At 44.1% G+C, this 14,258-nt stretch overlaps 5 protein-coding genes across 5 annotated transcripts; 1 reads left to right on the forward strand and 4 right to left on the reverse strand.

Moving 5' to 3' along the window:
• On the reverse strand, positions 1 to 857 carry TSTA_106820 (uncharacterized protein; the record flags this gene model as incomplete). Its single annotated transcript, XM_002486665.1, has 2 exons — positions 1 to 399; positions 447 to 857. 2 exons carry the CDS (start codon positions 855 to 857, stop codon positions 43 to 45), a joined length of 768 nt encoding a protein of 255 aa, XP_002486710.1. The 3' UTR covers positions 1 to 42.
• A 1,213-nt stretch (positions 858 to 2,070) lies between these two features.
• On the forward strand, positions 2,071 to 2,859 carry TSTA_106830 (uncharacterized protein; the record flags this gene model as incomplete). The annotated part of the gene is made up of 2 exons (XM_002486666.1): positions 2,071 to 2,163; positions 2,218 to 2,859. 2 exons carry the CDS (start codon positions 2,071 to 2,073, stop codon positions 2,857 to 2,859), a joined length of 735 nt encoding a protein of 244 aa, XP_002486711.1.
• Positions 2,860 to 5,449: 2,590 nt separating this feature from the next.
• On the reverse strand, positions 5,450 to 7,333 carry TSTA_106840 (ankyrin repeat-containing protein, putative; the record flags this gene model as incomplete). Its single annotated transcript, XM_002486667.1, has 2 exons — positions 5,450 to 7,178; positions 7,203 to 7,333. 2 exons carry the CDS (start codon positions 7,331 to 7,333, stop codon positions 5,450 to 5,452), a joined length of 1,860 nt encoding a protein of 619 aa, XP_002486712.1.
• A 3,570-nt stretch (positions 7,334 to 10,903) lies between these two features.
• Positions 10,904 to 11,800, reverse strand: TSTA_106850 (uncharacterized protein). Its single transcript, XM_002486668.1, has 2 exons — positions 11,191 to 11,800; positions 10,904 to 11,141 (listed from the first exon to the last, which is right to left on the reverse strand). Exons 1-2 carry the CDS (start codon positions 11,672 to 11,674, stop codon positions 11,023 to 11,025), a joined length of 603 nt encoding a protein of 200 aa, XP_002486713.1. The 5' UTR covers positions 11,675 to 11,800; the 3' UTR covers positions 10,904 to 11,022.
• Positions 11,801 to 12,388: 588 nt separating this feature from the next.
• Positions 12,389 to 13,885, reverse strand: TSTA_106860 (uncharacterized protein; the record flags this gene model as incomplete). Its single annotated transcript, XM_002486669.1, has 2 exons — positions 12,389 to 12,416; positions 12,549 to 13,885. The coding sequence occupies 2 exons, from the start codon at positions 13,883 to 13,885 to the stop codon at positions 12,389 to 12,391; spliced, it is 1,365 nt and encodes a 454-aa protein (XP_002486714.1).
• Between the last annotated feature and the right edge of the window lie 373 nt (positions 13,886 to 14,258).

Genomic DNA, 14,258 nt, shown 5'->3' on the forward strand with positions numbered 1-14,258 from the left:
GTAAATTAAGTAGTGCTATTGTCCAGCTCATTTTCAGGCCAGCTATGCTTCCACCACGTTTGGATAAAAATCTAAACAAGACCGAATCGGCTTCTTGCACTCCGGATAAGGACAAGGATACTCGAATAGAGAACCCTTTGATTTGATGTCCTCCACGCAATTCTTACATAAAGTATGGCCACATCCTAAAACTTTCCAGCTCTCGTTGAATGTTCGATGGCATAGAACACACTTCAAAATATTGCGCCGCTTCTGTTCATTGACTTGTCGCTGTAAATATTGGATTTGAAGCTGCAACTGTTTCTTGTCCTTCTTCCATTGATGTCTCTCTTCAGTCAATCGTTTGTTCTCCTTTTCTAAGGCCTCATATGGTTCTGTGATTTCCTTCACAAATTGCTTCTGTTAATTGTTAGCCAGGTTTGAGAAAGAGATAAGAAACTCTTTACAATTTTAGACCGAAAATCTACCACATCTGAATCTTCTCTTTTCCGTTTGCGTAAAGGCGGTGCCGAGATCGCATGTTCCATTGTATCTTGGTAATCTCGATAAGTATAATCAGGGCGACGACCCGTATTTCGACGTCGCGGTCGTCTATGATTTTCCTCCTCATCATCACTTATTTCAATGACTGGTGAAGGGGAGCCCGCTGCTTCGCCAACCTCTTCACTGGGTGGCAATCGCTCACTAGGTAACTGCCGCGGAGGTGAATCCTCGTCGAAGGGAATGGTAGAGGGGGGAGAGTCAATTATTATCTGTGCGGGACCTTCAGTCGCATGCTCTTCTTCCGCTTCATATGTAAAATCTGGGATATGCGAGTCATCAATCTGGACAAGAGCAGGTTGTTGCTGTGTCTCCATTTCGATCAAAATGTCAAAATCGGCGAAAAAATAAAGAAGATGGCAGGTTGTCCTACTTCAGTGGGAAGCTGCAAGAATTTATACTTTCTCAGAACCAACAACTCCATACCGATGCTTAATCACCTTTAAGGGGGCTGAGCGTTCCAGCTCTAATTCTCTCAGGGGCATCAGGTGCAACGTTGCAAGTGAGGTGGAGATGAACGAGTTCAGTGTAGCGCCGTGCGAAGCACCAGGCCTCGCAGCTCCAATCAAATAGGAAGATATCATGCAGCATCAGCATAGTGTGTCCCTAAATAGATCATTCGTCATCGACGAATCGAGCTCCGACTTTCCTAGTCAGGCAGGAGGATATCTCATGCGTGGCGCTGCATGGCTCTGTTGACCAGTCGACGTGCTAGATGCATGGTTATTCCGAAAATCAGAGGCATATACTAGGTCGTTCTCAGCCAGGCGTCTCATGTCAGCTACCTTAGAGTGGAAAATACTCCAGGCGAGCAGTAGCAGTTCGGTCATTACAAGGCGTTCTTGTCTCGAAATAAATCATACCTTGAACTGTAAAATATGGCTGAAATGCCTCACAGTTCAATTAAGCAGCTCGAACAAGCAACCATGAACTCAACTTTTCATGTGGACTCTTTGGGAGAGCAATTGTCTGCGCCATTCATTGATAACGAAGCAACCATCTTTTCTCAAGTTAGAATCGATCTTTTGCATGGGGTGTAACTCTGTGACCAGCTATGCTTCGTCCCCCATGGTACACCCAGGCAGAGAGCCTAGGACAAAGCATGGGGCGCAGCTGGTTCCTTCATCAATGATTGGGCACGTATAATTGTATCTTTCTCTGAGTAGGCGGAATCTGCTCCGAGGTAATTCTCGAATCCTTGAATGACTACTAGCCCATGCTCAAACCGTACTGGTATGATCTGATCGCGAGTCACTTCTACCAAACTGCCTCGCCGTAGGCTTCCGCTGGATCCATGATTGGTTCTAACATTGCAGACACGGTTTGGGTTTCGGCATCCTGGGATGCCAAAATACTTGGTGGTCCGAGTATATAAAGGCCTCCTCCGCACTCTTGGTCTGTTTTCCTTTTTCTTCTCCCCCATCATCAAGCTATATTCCGATTTCAACTCCGTGAAAGTTGACTGTTCACACCCTATAGACAATGGACTCCGCTTTTCCTATTTCACAAATAGTACTCTTGCTAAGCCAAATGGCTACGACTTCTCTGCGTGATTTACTTGAGAAGATCCAAGAGTTTGCTGAGGCACGAAGGACGAGAAAGTTCCAGGACATCGAACTAGAGGTATGGTGCCTAGTATCACAGAGTGAGAAGCGTGCTAATCACAGAGAGCATTAGTTTCGTGGACTCATCCATCAATTCTGTGAAGAAGTCCCGGCAGTTGCTCAAGCCCTTGCTGTGGCGATTCAAGAAGACATGACAAGCCACGAATCACCAACTCGGCAGTGCGCCTCAGACTCGTCTCGCCGATTACCAAAACGCGAACAGGAACAAGATCCGCCTCATCAACCGAGTCACTCAATTGAGCCCGCTTCAAAGAAGATGCAATGCACAACGCAATCAAGAGGTTGTCTAGACAAACCAACCCCCTCGATAGAGGGAGAAAGTGATTCACTACAAAATACGACTCTCGAGGACGAAGACCCATGGTGTGAACAGTATTCAACTCCCATATTCATCCCTGAAGGCGTACTCGTTGGTTTTTGGTCCGCAGATGCGAGTGGAAATGGGAGGCGACCGGTATATTGCTTAGTTGAAACAGACTTCGAATTCGCATATCTCAAAGGAAACACATTCATCCTCGTGCGATACGATGATTTTGATCCCCTGGATGAATTCGGTGACTGGCTGGGCGACGATACCGAAGACGAGGACGCCATGAGCCCAGAAGAAGTGAAAGCTTGGGTAGAAATGATGTGGGAGAGCAGAGTCTATGCCGGACTCCAAGATACGACATTTGAAGATACTTTCGACAATTAAGGCATATAAGATAGCAACTGGCAAGAAGCCAACTCCTTCCATCTTATAGTATAGCGATAGAAGTCTGGCTAGTGATTGACCTTTAGCAGACGTTATTAAGAGATGGCATTTATATATGAAGAGTACCTCCTTAGTCTGTTGCCGCACACCGGAGCCCATATGGGATGGCAGCCCGCGTTCGATGGACAAATTATCGTAGCTGCACTATCCCTCATAAAAGAAACATCTTCATCAATCATCTTAGACCGTGATCAAATGCAGTCGATTATCCGAGTTTCTCTGATTCCCGGTAATCTGTATTTTTGTTGGATCGTGAGGCAGTCGAGTTGACCAGGCGGATAGCCGCAGTCACGTGATGTCTCACGTGACTCAGCGGTGCAAGGGTTATCTCACAGCGCTGTTGAATAGCTTCAGAGATAGAATGAACACAGACAACTTAGACTACTCGATTGAACCCATATTCCGCGTTAGGAAGCTTATCGTACTAGTACTAGTGCAGATGCACCCACACTTTTACATTTATTTCTCTTTTCCGCACATTTCTCTTCGCCAGATAATTCTTGTCTCTGAAATTTTTACTTTCACACAAATTTCGGTAAACCGAAATTCGATTTTGTCCGAAAAAGCCTCTTTTCTGCTCCACTTATTAGTTGCGTTTGTGCCTTGTCTGTAATCCGAGAATTCCGGGAGAGTGTGATTTCTGGGTTTCCAAGAATCTCTCTATTACGGAGGTCCTAATGGCGAAGGCGAGCACTAACAGTTTCCTTCCATTGTTTTATCAAGGGGTTTCATTCGATCCTTTGCGACCAACGAATGGCCAGAGCTATACGTGGTACCTAGATCCAAAAACGGTTCCGGCACCAAGTATGAATAGGGCTGTAACTCCGTAGGCAGAAGGCTGGAGTGGTGTGGCAAGAATGTGGCGCCCTTTTGAGACCCTAACGTCTCGTAGAGCACCTCACACGAAAGCTGTCTGTCTATTTATAGAAATTGTCTGTCCGCAGAAGTTGTCTGTCCGCAGAAGTTGTCTGTCCGCAGAAGTTGTCTGTCCGCAGAAGTTGTCTGTTCGCAGAAGTTGTCTGTTCGCAGAAGTTGTCTGTCCGCAGAAGTTGTCTGTCCGCAGAAGTTGTCGGTTCGCAGAAGGTACCTCTGAATAGACAACTTCGCAGGTGCTATCCATAGAAGTTTTACCCCGCTGGATTTACTCCGCTTATGGTATGTGATCCGTAGCGTAACTCAGTAGCTTTAATCCCAGCTCCTGTGCATCACCGTCAGTGCCGGAAGAACTATTCTCCATGATTTTATGCCTCAGGCATCTACAACCGCATATAGTGGTTGCCGTAGCTTGGAAGAGATCTTGTCAAAACCCATTTCGAGCTCAATAAATCACTTATCTACGCCGAGTGGGCTCATCTAGACGTATATTCATATACCCTAGCTTGAAATAGTCAAGTATGACATACTAGTCCGTTCAAAGACCGTACTGAAAATCCCTGAAGCATGAGAGAACCCAAGGATGATAGCTAGATTGATATATTCTTTGACTGGGTGAAGACACTAAGGAGCAAAGGCACCGAAATAATGCAGAGACAACCATAGTTACATGAAGAGATTACAAATCATAACTATGCACAGACACTAAGGTGCTAAGCCACGAAAATGGTGCAGACACTCTCTAGTGTAAGGACTAAAGAGTGCAGATACTCTCAATTAATGCAAAGACACTAATTTCATGTGTGGACACCTTGGTGTAAAGGCACCAGGTTAGTAGAGACACTAAGAAGTAAGAACACCAGAGTGGCAATACACCTCAGTGTATCTATATCAATGTGGCTCTGCGCCACAGTGCCCATACATATTTGTGCCTTTACATTCTGGTGCCCTTGCACGTTTTCTGTCTTGGCACTGTATAGTATCTACATCAAGTGAATGCTTATGCACTTTATTTGTGTATTTACTTAAGGTGGTACAGTAGTTTGCACCTTCAGAGTAACAGCTAACACTCTCTTCTCTTTCTTCTGAAACAGTGCTAGGAGTTTCCTAGTCTACATACAGCTAGATCCGGAATAACCCTCGCTCGTGTAACTTTCTCCGTGGCGTATTGCGCATTCGCAGATTTGATACGCCCGTAAATTACATGTATCACTACCTACTCGTAGGCTTGGGTAGTGCGCAAATTTATTTTACCTACTCCGTAGTATATGCGTGTTTTTCCATAGGTGGCCGGTCCAATATTGACCCGAGATGTCAGCAGTGATCGGAGTAACTATAAACACGAAGAATCTGCCATTTACTTCGGCTTTCTCGCCCATATCTGACATTTTAGTTTTCGTAATATATATGTTGTTACTAAGGTATAGCGTTACTTTACAATAGATTCTCCTGGATCTTAATCGACAACTAATGTTAAATAAAAACGGCTCAACATTTTGTATAATTAATTCAAGGGTAGTTAGTTTACGGTATAATTGTGAGTAATCAACTCAATTCGTCTCAGATTGCTGAAGCTGGTTAATGCCATTCAAGCACAATTAAAGACATCGCTCCACTTTGCGCTTATTAAGTCCATTCAAATGAATGAGAATGGTGTCTAGCAAGAATAATCCTTTGGATCTGGATCGACTCCATCCGTGTTGAGAAGTAACTTAACTATTGCCTCATGCCCCTCTGATGCAGCTCTTGATAGTGGTGTCTGGCCATCATTATCCTTTAGATCTTGATCAACTCTGCCTGTGTTGAGAAGTAGCTTCACTGTTGCCTCATGCCCTTTATATGCAGCTATTGACAGTGGTGTCCGGCCATCATTATTCTTTAAATCTGGATCAACTCCATCCGTGTTGAGAAGTAGTTTCACTATTGCCTCATGCCCTTTTGATGCAGCATAAAATAGTGGTGTCGAGCCATCATCCTTTGGATCTGGATCAACTCCATCTGTGTTGAGAAGCAGCTTCACTATTGCCTCATGCCCTTTTGATGCAGCATAAAATAGTGGTGTCCAGCCATTATTATCCTTTGAATCTGGATCGACCCTATCCGTATTGAGAAGTAGCTTTACTATTGCCTTATGCCCTCTTGATGCAGCTCTTGAAAGTGGTGTCCAGCCATTATTATCCTTTAAATCTGGATCGACTGTATCTATGTTGAGAAGTAGCTTCACTACTGCCTCATGCCCTTTATATGCAGCCATTGACAGTGGTGTCAGGCCATTATCAGTTCTTGAATTTGGATCGACCCCATCCATGTTGAGAAGTAGCTTCACTATTGTCTCATGCCCTTCTGATGCAGCACAAAATAGTGGTGTCCAGCCATCTCTATCCTTTGAATCTGGATTGACACCATCCATATTGAGAAGTAGCTTTACTATTGCCTCACGCCCACTTGATGCAGCATAAACTAGTGGTGTCCGGCCATAATTATCTTTTGAATCTGGATCGACTGTATCCGTGTTGAGAAGTAGCTTCACTATTGCCTCATGTCCTTTTTGTGCAGCCTCTGATAGTGATGTCTGGCGAGAATTATCCTGTGAATCTGGATCGATTCTATGCATATTGAGAAGCAGCTTCACTACTGCCTCATGCCCTTTTGATGCAGCATAAAATAGTGGTGTCCAGCCATTATTATCCTTTGAATTAGGATCGACTCCATCCACATTGAGAAGTATGTTGACTATTGCCTCATGCCCTCTTAATGCAGCATAAAATAGTGGTGTCTGGCGAGAATAATCCTTTGAATTAGGATCGACTCCATCCACATTGAGAAGTATGTTGACTATTGCCTCATGCCCTCTTAATGCAGCATAAAATAGTGGTGTCCGGCTATCTCTATCCTTTGAATCTGGATTGACTCCATCCATGTTGAGAAGTAGCTTTACTATTGCCTCATGCCCTCTTGATGCAGCTCTTGATAGTGGTGTCCGGCCATCATTATCCTTTGAATCTAGATTGACCCCATCCATATTGAGAAGTAGCTTTACTATTGCCTCATGCCCTTCTGATGCCGCGTATGATAGTGGTGTCCGGCCACGATTATCTTTTGAATCTGGATCGACTGTATCCGTGTTGAGAAGTAGCTTCACTATTGCCTCATGTCCTTTTTGTGCAGCCTCTGATAGTGGTGTCCGGCCATCATTATCCTTTGAATCTAGATTGACCCCATCCATGTTGAGAAGTAGCTTTACTATTGCCTCATGCCCTTCTGATGCCGCGTATGATAGTGGTGTTGAGCTATGATCATCCTTTGGATCTGGATTAGCCCCGTATTGGATGCTAATCCGAGCAGTACTCTCATTCCCGTATTTAGCAGCCCATAGTAGTGCGAAGCTATTTTTATTTTGACGGTCATACCGATAAAGACATGGAATAAACACGGAATAACAATGTCGGCCGGTCCGAGATAATGCGCTTATATCCTTTTCTGTTTCGAGGAATTCTGTCAGGAGTTGTAATAATTCAGTAGGTAAATCTATCAGTTTCATTGTGATTTGCTAGGGATGTTCATAGAAAGCGTTGAGAGGCTGGGAGTCGGGATTTCAGTCCAAGAACCCGTTGCTGGTCAACAGGAGACAGAAGTGTTAGGCTTGCTCTACTAACTTTACCAGGCAGTTTTAGAACACGTGTTCAGACTATTGTATTTTACCGCCATTCATGTATTGTAAATAAAAGTCTGTATCGACAGATACTGTATTATCTCCGCATTAACATTATTCCTACACTATTCTATATTTATAATAGCGTCTTCTTGGCACTGTTTCAGAGGAAAGAGAAGAGAGTGTCAGTTGTTACTCTGAAGGTGCAAACTACTGTATCACAAAAATTAAGTGCCTAAGCATCAAAACCCCGCCTTTACACTGCTTTGGTGGTTTTACACATAGTGTTCTTGCACACTTTGATTTCCAGCAAGCTTAAACCTTTTCCTTACCATAAAATCTATCCATCGAAAACTTGCTTATAGCGTTTAGGTGGTCATTGTAAGAAATGATTATTTAGAGCAGTTTAAACGGCCTATTGAAGCATAGTAAGTCTAGTATGATCATAGTTTCAACAAATTCATAGGCAGCTCACAAATGAAAGGTCATTTTGAAACGTTGAAGAGACCTCATGGCCGAAGGGACAGAAGGTACAGGGCCTGTAGTTAGTGGCAGGTCGCATACCCTGCCATAATAGTCATCATCCAAGGGCGGGTGTTCTTTTCGCTGGAAGATGGTCAAGGTCTAATAAGATGTGTACTATAATAGTATAGTTATATATTTACACAAATTAAGCAGGGTTGTATTTTTCAACAATGCAGTTACATTGTTGAAATAAAAACATGGAAGTGAATGGTGGTACGAAGTTGAACTAAGGGCCACCGTAATTTATATCATCATATGAAAAATATGGGGTGAAAATATTGTTCACCACAACGCCCCACTCTTAAACATGTTTTCTTACGGTAACACATTGTATAATTGACCAGTCATTTTCGTCCATTTCCTTATCACAATACATTAATATACATGCTAAAAATTACAAAGGGCGTTTTTGAATAGTATGTTCTAGAACGTTCCCTGAAACAGATCCACTTATGACGTATTTCCAACCCTCGCTCTAATATTTCTGATGTAGTGATGGGTAAAAACCCATTCTAGCTAATTCCATAGTCAACCTCCAACAACTTGTTTGTATACTTCTTTCCCGCGCTAGCATAACAGGTTTAGTGTAATGTACTCAAGCTTCTGCAGGTCGAATGGAAAAGGTGATCTGCTCTAGAGCAGGCAACAGGCTAGATAGGAATAGAAAATGGATTACACGACAAGGCAATAAGTTTTGCCAGCAGCTATTTTTCACTGAGTCCATTATAGGATTGAATTCCCAGGTACTTATTCAATCTATATTGTTTGACCCATCTCCCAACCCATCCCAAGACTAGTCACACAGAACTGCTGAAGACCCAGGATTCCCTCGGTATGGTGTAAATCTTCCTAGGAATAGCTTCCTAGGACTTAAATACTAGTACTGACATAGACCGGGGCTAGACTACCTAGTTCCTGCACAGTGTTAGGAGTAACTTTGTCACAGGATGGCCTTCCTCAAACAAACGCTGTGCTGGGAACGTTGACTGCGGATGCGGGGTGAATCAGGGCTATCAACCTAAACCCACTATAAACACAGGATCACTGGCCCATGGCCGGGATGGACTGAGAGCCCTACTTGACTGAAAGCAGTACATCTATGCTCGAGAAGGACCTAGGACCATGGTCCTAGGCCCAAAACCAGGCGGGGCTAAACTATTTTTAGAGATACGCCAAGAAAGGTCCACACCAAGGTGGGGGCATTTGACAGCTGATTGTGTGCCGTGGTTCGGCCCGGTTCTGCATCCGCCGGGAAGGATTAGGGGATTAGGATTTAGGACCTTTCAAAAGTTGATTTTTCAAGAAACTGCAATACCTATCTATTTACGATATTGTAACGATCCTCTATAGGCGCCCTTCCCATGTCGGTCTGTTTACGATATCGTAGCAATCCTCTGTAGGCGCCCTTCCCATGTCGGTCTGTTTACGATATCGTAACGATCCTCTATAGGCGCCTTCTCCATGTCGATCTGTTTACGATATCGTAACGATCCTTTATAGGCGCCCTTCCCATGTCGGCCTGTTTACGATATCGTAGCAATCCTCTATAGTCGCCCTCCCCATGTCGATTTGTTTACGATATCGTAGCAATCCTCTACCCATGTCGATCTGTTTACGATATCGTAACAATCCTCTGTGAGCACCCTCCCTACACCATTTCTCACTTGCCTATTCTCGATAATCGATAATATTATAGAAGTACTAGCTCTCAGATAGCTATTCTACCGTATATTATCTGATCGAGATTCCACTTTGGTTCCCCTCAGATAAGGGTCCAATTTCCGATCTTTCCACATCTAGACTTTGCCAGAGCAACTTTTGGCATGGAGCGATTTTCTGGCGTAGGAGCAATCTTTAGCGTTAAGCAACTTTTGGCATAGAGCAACTTTTGGCATGGAGCAATTTTTTGGCACAAAGCAACTTTTACAGGTATTTTTTGGGCAAACAACTTTGGCATAGAGCGAATTTTTGGCGTAGGGCAACTTTTGCAGATATTTTTTGGGAAAACGACTTTAGCATGGAGCGATTTTTTGGCACAAAGCAACTTTTTGGCATAGGGCAACTTTTGCAGGTATTTTTTGGGCAAACGACTTTGGCATGGAGCGATTTTTGGCACAAAGCAACTTTTTGACATAGAGCAACTTTTGGCAGAGAGCAACTTTTGACACAGCAATTTTTGGCCTTTTTTACAATTTCGGTATAGAGCAATTTTTAGCGTGAAGCAATTTTCAATATGCTGAAATTGGTCTTTGTCTAGCCCGAACTGGCCTAGACAGAAATAACCGTAGAACAATCACCATAGTAAAAGTCCATTTTAGCGAATAGTGAAAAGTCACCTTTTGAGAAGAGGTAAATCTATTCTAAACCACGCTTTGTCGGCACTATTTAATAGGCAACATCTTATATGTTCTTTTACTCACTCACTTCTTCTCCAGTTAAATTTAAGTGCTATAAATGAAAGATGACTATTCTAAAAGTCCAAAAGGTTTCAAAGACACCACTGCAAAAAAAGCATAAAAGACAACAGCGAAACCGGCGTGGGAATACACTTTTGAAGAAAGCATACGAACTTAGCATCATGGTTGATGCCGAAATTTTTCTTGGGATTCGATTTCGCGACACTGGTCGCATCAAGACATTTTGCGCGGATACAACTGGTATTTGGTCATCACTTATATCTCACCTGGTAAGGTTTCTCACGTTATTAATCCGCAGAGCTGACAAAAGTAGGACTCATACTATCCTATACCGGAACGAAAAACGCCGGGTGACTTCTCTAAGAAGAAATGAATCGTGGCAGTTGGATGAGAAAACAGCTATAGAGGGAGCAATTGCAAATTGTCTTATTCCTAATGAATGGGGTTGAGTAGTGCTGTTACATTATGCTCTAAAATGTGGAGAATTTCTACTGGTCGAACCCCACAGGGTACCCTATGCAAGGAATGGACCTAAAGTAATAGTGGATAGCATTCATGAATTACACCTGAAATTGTGAGGAAGACCGACTGGGGTCTATTAAGAGAACTCAGTCAGGTATGCCCATTTGGAGCACTTCAATCCCAGTCTCCCTCAATCATCTTGATCAAATCATCGTTGATATTATTCTGCACCGCTGAATCGTCACTATCGTAACCAAAGCAAGGATCCCGGTGTTCATCACCATATTCCTGGGCTATAATAATGTTAGTATGGTCTCGATGACGCTTGGTAAGCTAACTTACAATATTTGACGTTGATTCCAGCTCTCTTTTCACGAATCGCGTGAGCTGGTACCTTATGCAAACAGATATACGATCCTCCCTCATGTTGTTCTGCTCTTTTAGGTATCCTCACACCTAGGGCATCTACAAGCCTGCTGACTTTAAAGACATGGACTCCATCGAGCAAAGATATATCAATAGTACAGAGAGTCCATTCTTCGCTGTGGGGATTCGATCCACGCCAGGGCTCTGTACATCCCCAGTTCTCGGCATGATTCCGGTCGGAAAAGAAAGAAATAAATGGGGAACGACCTCGATAACCCCATGTAAAATGGTCCTCCACGGCCTGTTTGAAGAGACTGAGTTCGTGTGTGCTATTGCCGTAGAGTGTAGTTGTGTCTGTGGCCTTGAGTCCTTCGCCCGTGAGAGTTGTTTGACTCTCTGGGTAATGCACGCGGTAAAGATGGAGAGGAAGCTCCTCAGGCCGACAACAGTACTGATTCATGACCGATGACTTCTGCGAAGCTTAGACTGAATGTGGTGGTGATCAGCATAAACAATTCTCATTGAGAAACTAGGGTATCGGTATCAACAGGAAACTGTGTATGAGGAAGAAAACTGGGATACCGTGGTATTTATACCCCTCGTTTCTTCCTCATGGACAGTACTTCCCGTCTAACACAAATCTGTATGTAACGGCCGGTATCCCAATGCGGCTCCGACGTTGACTTCTCCTTTGTACGCGAGTCAAGCCCGATGTCTAGACTCATCCCGTGACGTGAGGTGTCAAACCACGCGATATTCGCGTGTCCTATCGATAACCTTATTCGTCAATAGGGCTTTATCTCGACGTGACCTATTCGTAGCCTTGTCGGAGCCACGCCGTCACACTGTTAGCCGCACTCTACCAAAAGTGAAGGATTCTCCTATGACACGTGAGTGAGATAGTATACTTAGCACGGTTGAGTGATAGCTAAACACCAGGACGAAATAATATATTTGACCGCCAGCGCTCGACAGTCCTTTGTTGGTCTGGAAGAAAGTATCTATTTTAAGAGGCCAGGAGCAGTGATTAGAATTGTGCCATAACTCATATTATCCCAAGTCCATGATACATCTACTTCACCACAAAATCGTGGAAGCAAAGCTCAAAAAGTAACGGCGGCTAGGGGTACACACGAATAACTACTATGTACTTCGAAAGTGGAACCTATTACCACTACGTCTTAGCGGCACCCCATTTTCCGCTAAGGAGTAACTCTATCCCGAAAATAGTCTAGTCTTATAGTTTAGTTCTGCTGTCCTAGCTTCATCCCCATCTCGCACTGTTTCCTTCTGGAAAACCGGCTCCAAACATTATGTATCTGCATTTTGCTCACGATTCGGGCTTATTTTTTGTGAATCCTCGCTTGGCAAAAATTTCCGACCGATGAAGAAGGTATTGCTCTTTTTGAGGAGCTTCTCGGACGATCTCCTCGAATGGCATAATAGCTTTGATTGCCCGAACTGAAATGATCCATGAGACGCTTGAGTCTTTACCTCTATGCTCGTTAACCGGTTCCCAATGAAGTTGCACATTTGCCTCATTACGGTGCTGCGAAACTTTCATCTGATTCAGCGTTCCAGTAACCTGTGAATAGTCTAACCATAATTTTTCGGAAGGCCCTCGAATTCCGTATAGATTGTCGAAATCGTTGGAGAAACGAAGTTCTCCAGCGAAGACACCGAGGAGATCTCCTTGATTCACCGGCACAATGGGGCAGACAGACAGAAATCTGTTATTTCTCCGGAAAAGAAATATAAAGATTGACTTGTTTCGGCCGCTCTCAGACGCGATATGTTGATCGGCGACGCACCACAGAGGGTCATCTGATGCAACATCAGGTTTACATGCGAGTGCAAATGTGGATGCTTCTCGCTTGAAGCGCCACTTATTGAACGCATTATTCCACGAGGATTTCCCGACGTCTATTATTTCTGCCACATGCGCATGCAGGAGATCCGATACACCGGTGAAATCCTCAGCACCTTGTTTCATCATTCGATTTTCCAGCTGTTCTAGTAGCGGGCCATAGACCCTTTCCCACGACATAACCACATCAGTTAAAGATCCAGCATCTTGGGTAAAACTTTTGCAGTAAGTGTCAAATTCGTTCGTTCGGTATAGGAGAATCTTGCTGATACCCGCCCTGCGCATCTCAGACAGCTTCTTCCAAAGATTCCGACACCGCCGCTGATTCTCCACACTGGTTCCGAACCCTGCTTCTCGCATGAACACCTTTGTCGCAACCTTTTCGGCCATGGTAAACTCGTCCAGCGGTTCCTTGGGGGTGGGTAAGGTCGCAGGGTGGATCAACTTGGCTCCTTTAGAAATGATGTCCCAGTAAACGGTCTCATTATACCGGCCTTGCATATCTTTTCCTGCCAAAAGCGCGTTGTCTCTTCTCACAATACGAACCGCCTCTTCATATTCACGTTGCGCGATATCGTCCACGTACAATCGCATTTTTTCGACTTCTGTGGTGGACCAGATTTGCTGAGTTTGCCGACCATACTTGCTAATAGTATTATTGAGCTTCACGCAATTCCATAATATACTTGTCATGGTGTCAACCGCTTTTACAGGGTTCAACAAGGTCGGCAGGTGGGATTGCGCACCCAGCACCAAGGAATCGGTTGGCGATGATGTGCAAGTGGTGTCATCAGCTGCGGACATGGTATTCGTTGTGACTGTATCCGCTGTTACTGTCAGAGGTCGATTGGTAGAGCCTGTTTGATGAGTAGTAGTATTTTCTGCTGTCGCTACATCCTTACAATTTGCATCCACTTTACTAGGTCCAAGATGGTTGGGTTTCTTATTCGCTCTTTTCTTTTTCCTCGATGGACTAGTTAGCCCTTTAAAATCGTCTGGGCCTCGTTTTAAATTGCGTGATAAAAGTCGGTAGGATCCTCGCAATTCTTTCGCCGAACTAGGAGGCGTCTGGGGGGTTGAGGCGTTAATCGGTAGAATGGGGTCTATGAACCCTTCAATTCCGTCCTTAACACGCGTTGCATGTACTTGGACAAACTTAATACTGTAGCCACGTCAC

The sequence above is a fragment of the Talaromyces stipitatus genome, genomic scaffold (genome assembly GCF_000003125.1).
Source record: "Talaromyces stipitatus ATCC 10500 scf_1105507295511 genomic scaffold, whole genome shotgun sequence".
Taxonomy (NCBI): Eukaryota; Fungi; Ascomycota; class Eurotiomycetes; order Eurotiales; family Trichocomaceae; genus Talaromyces; species Talaromyces stipitatus.

Excerpts from the sequence above, each read along its gene's own strand:
- TSTA_106850 (XM_002486668.1), bottom strand. The coding sequence starts at position 11,674 with ATGAATCAGTACTGTTGTCGGCCTGAGGAGCTTCCTCTCCATCTTTAC. Across the intron at positions 11,142-11,190 it reads TGGAATCAACGTCAAATATT|CCCAGGAATATGGTGATGAA; the intron begins GTAAGTTAGCTT and ends ACATTATTATAG.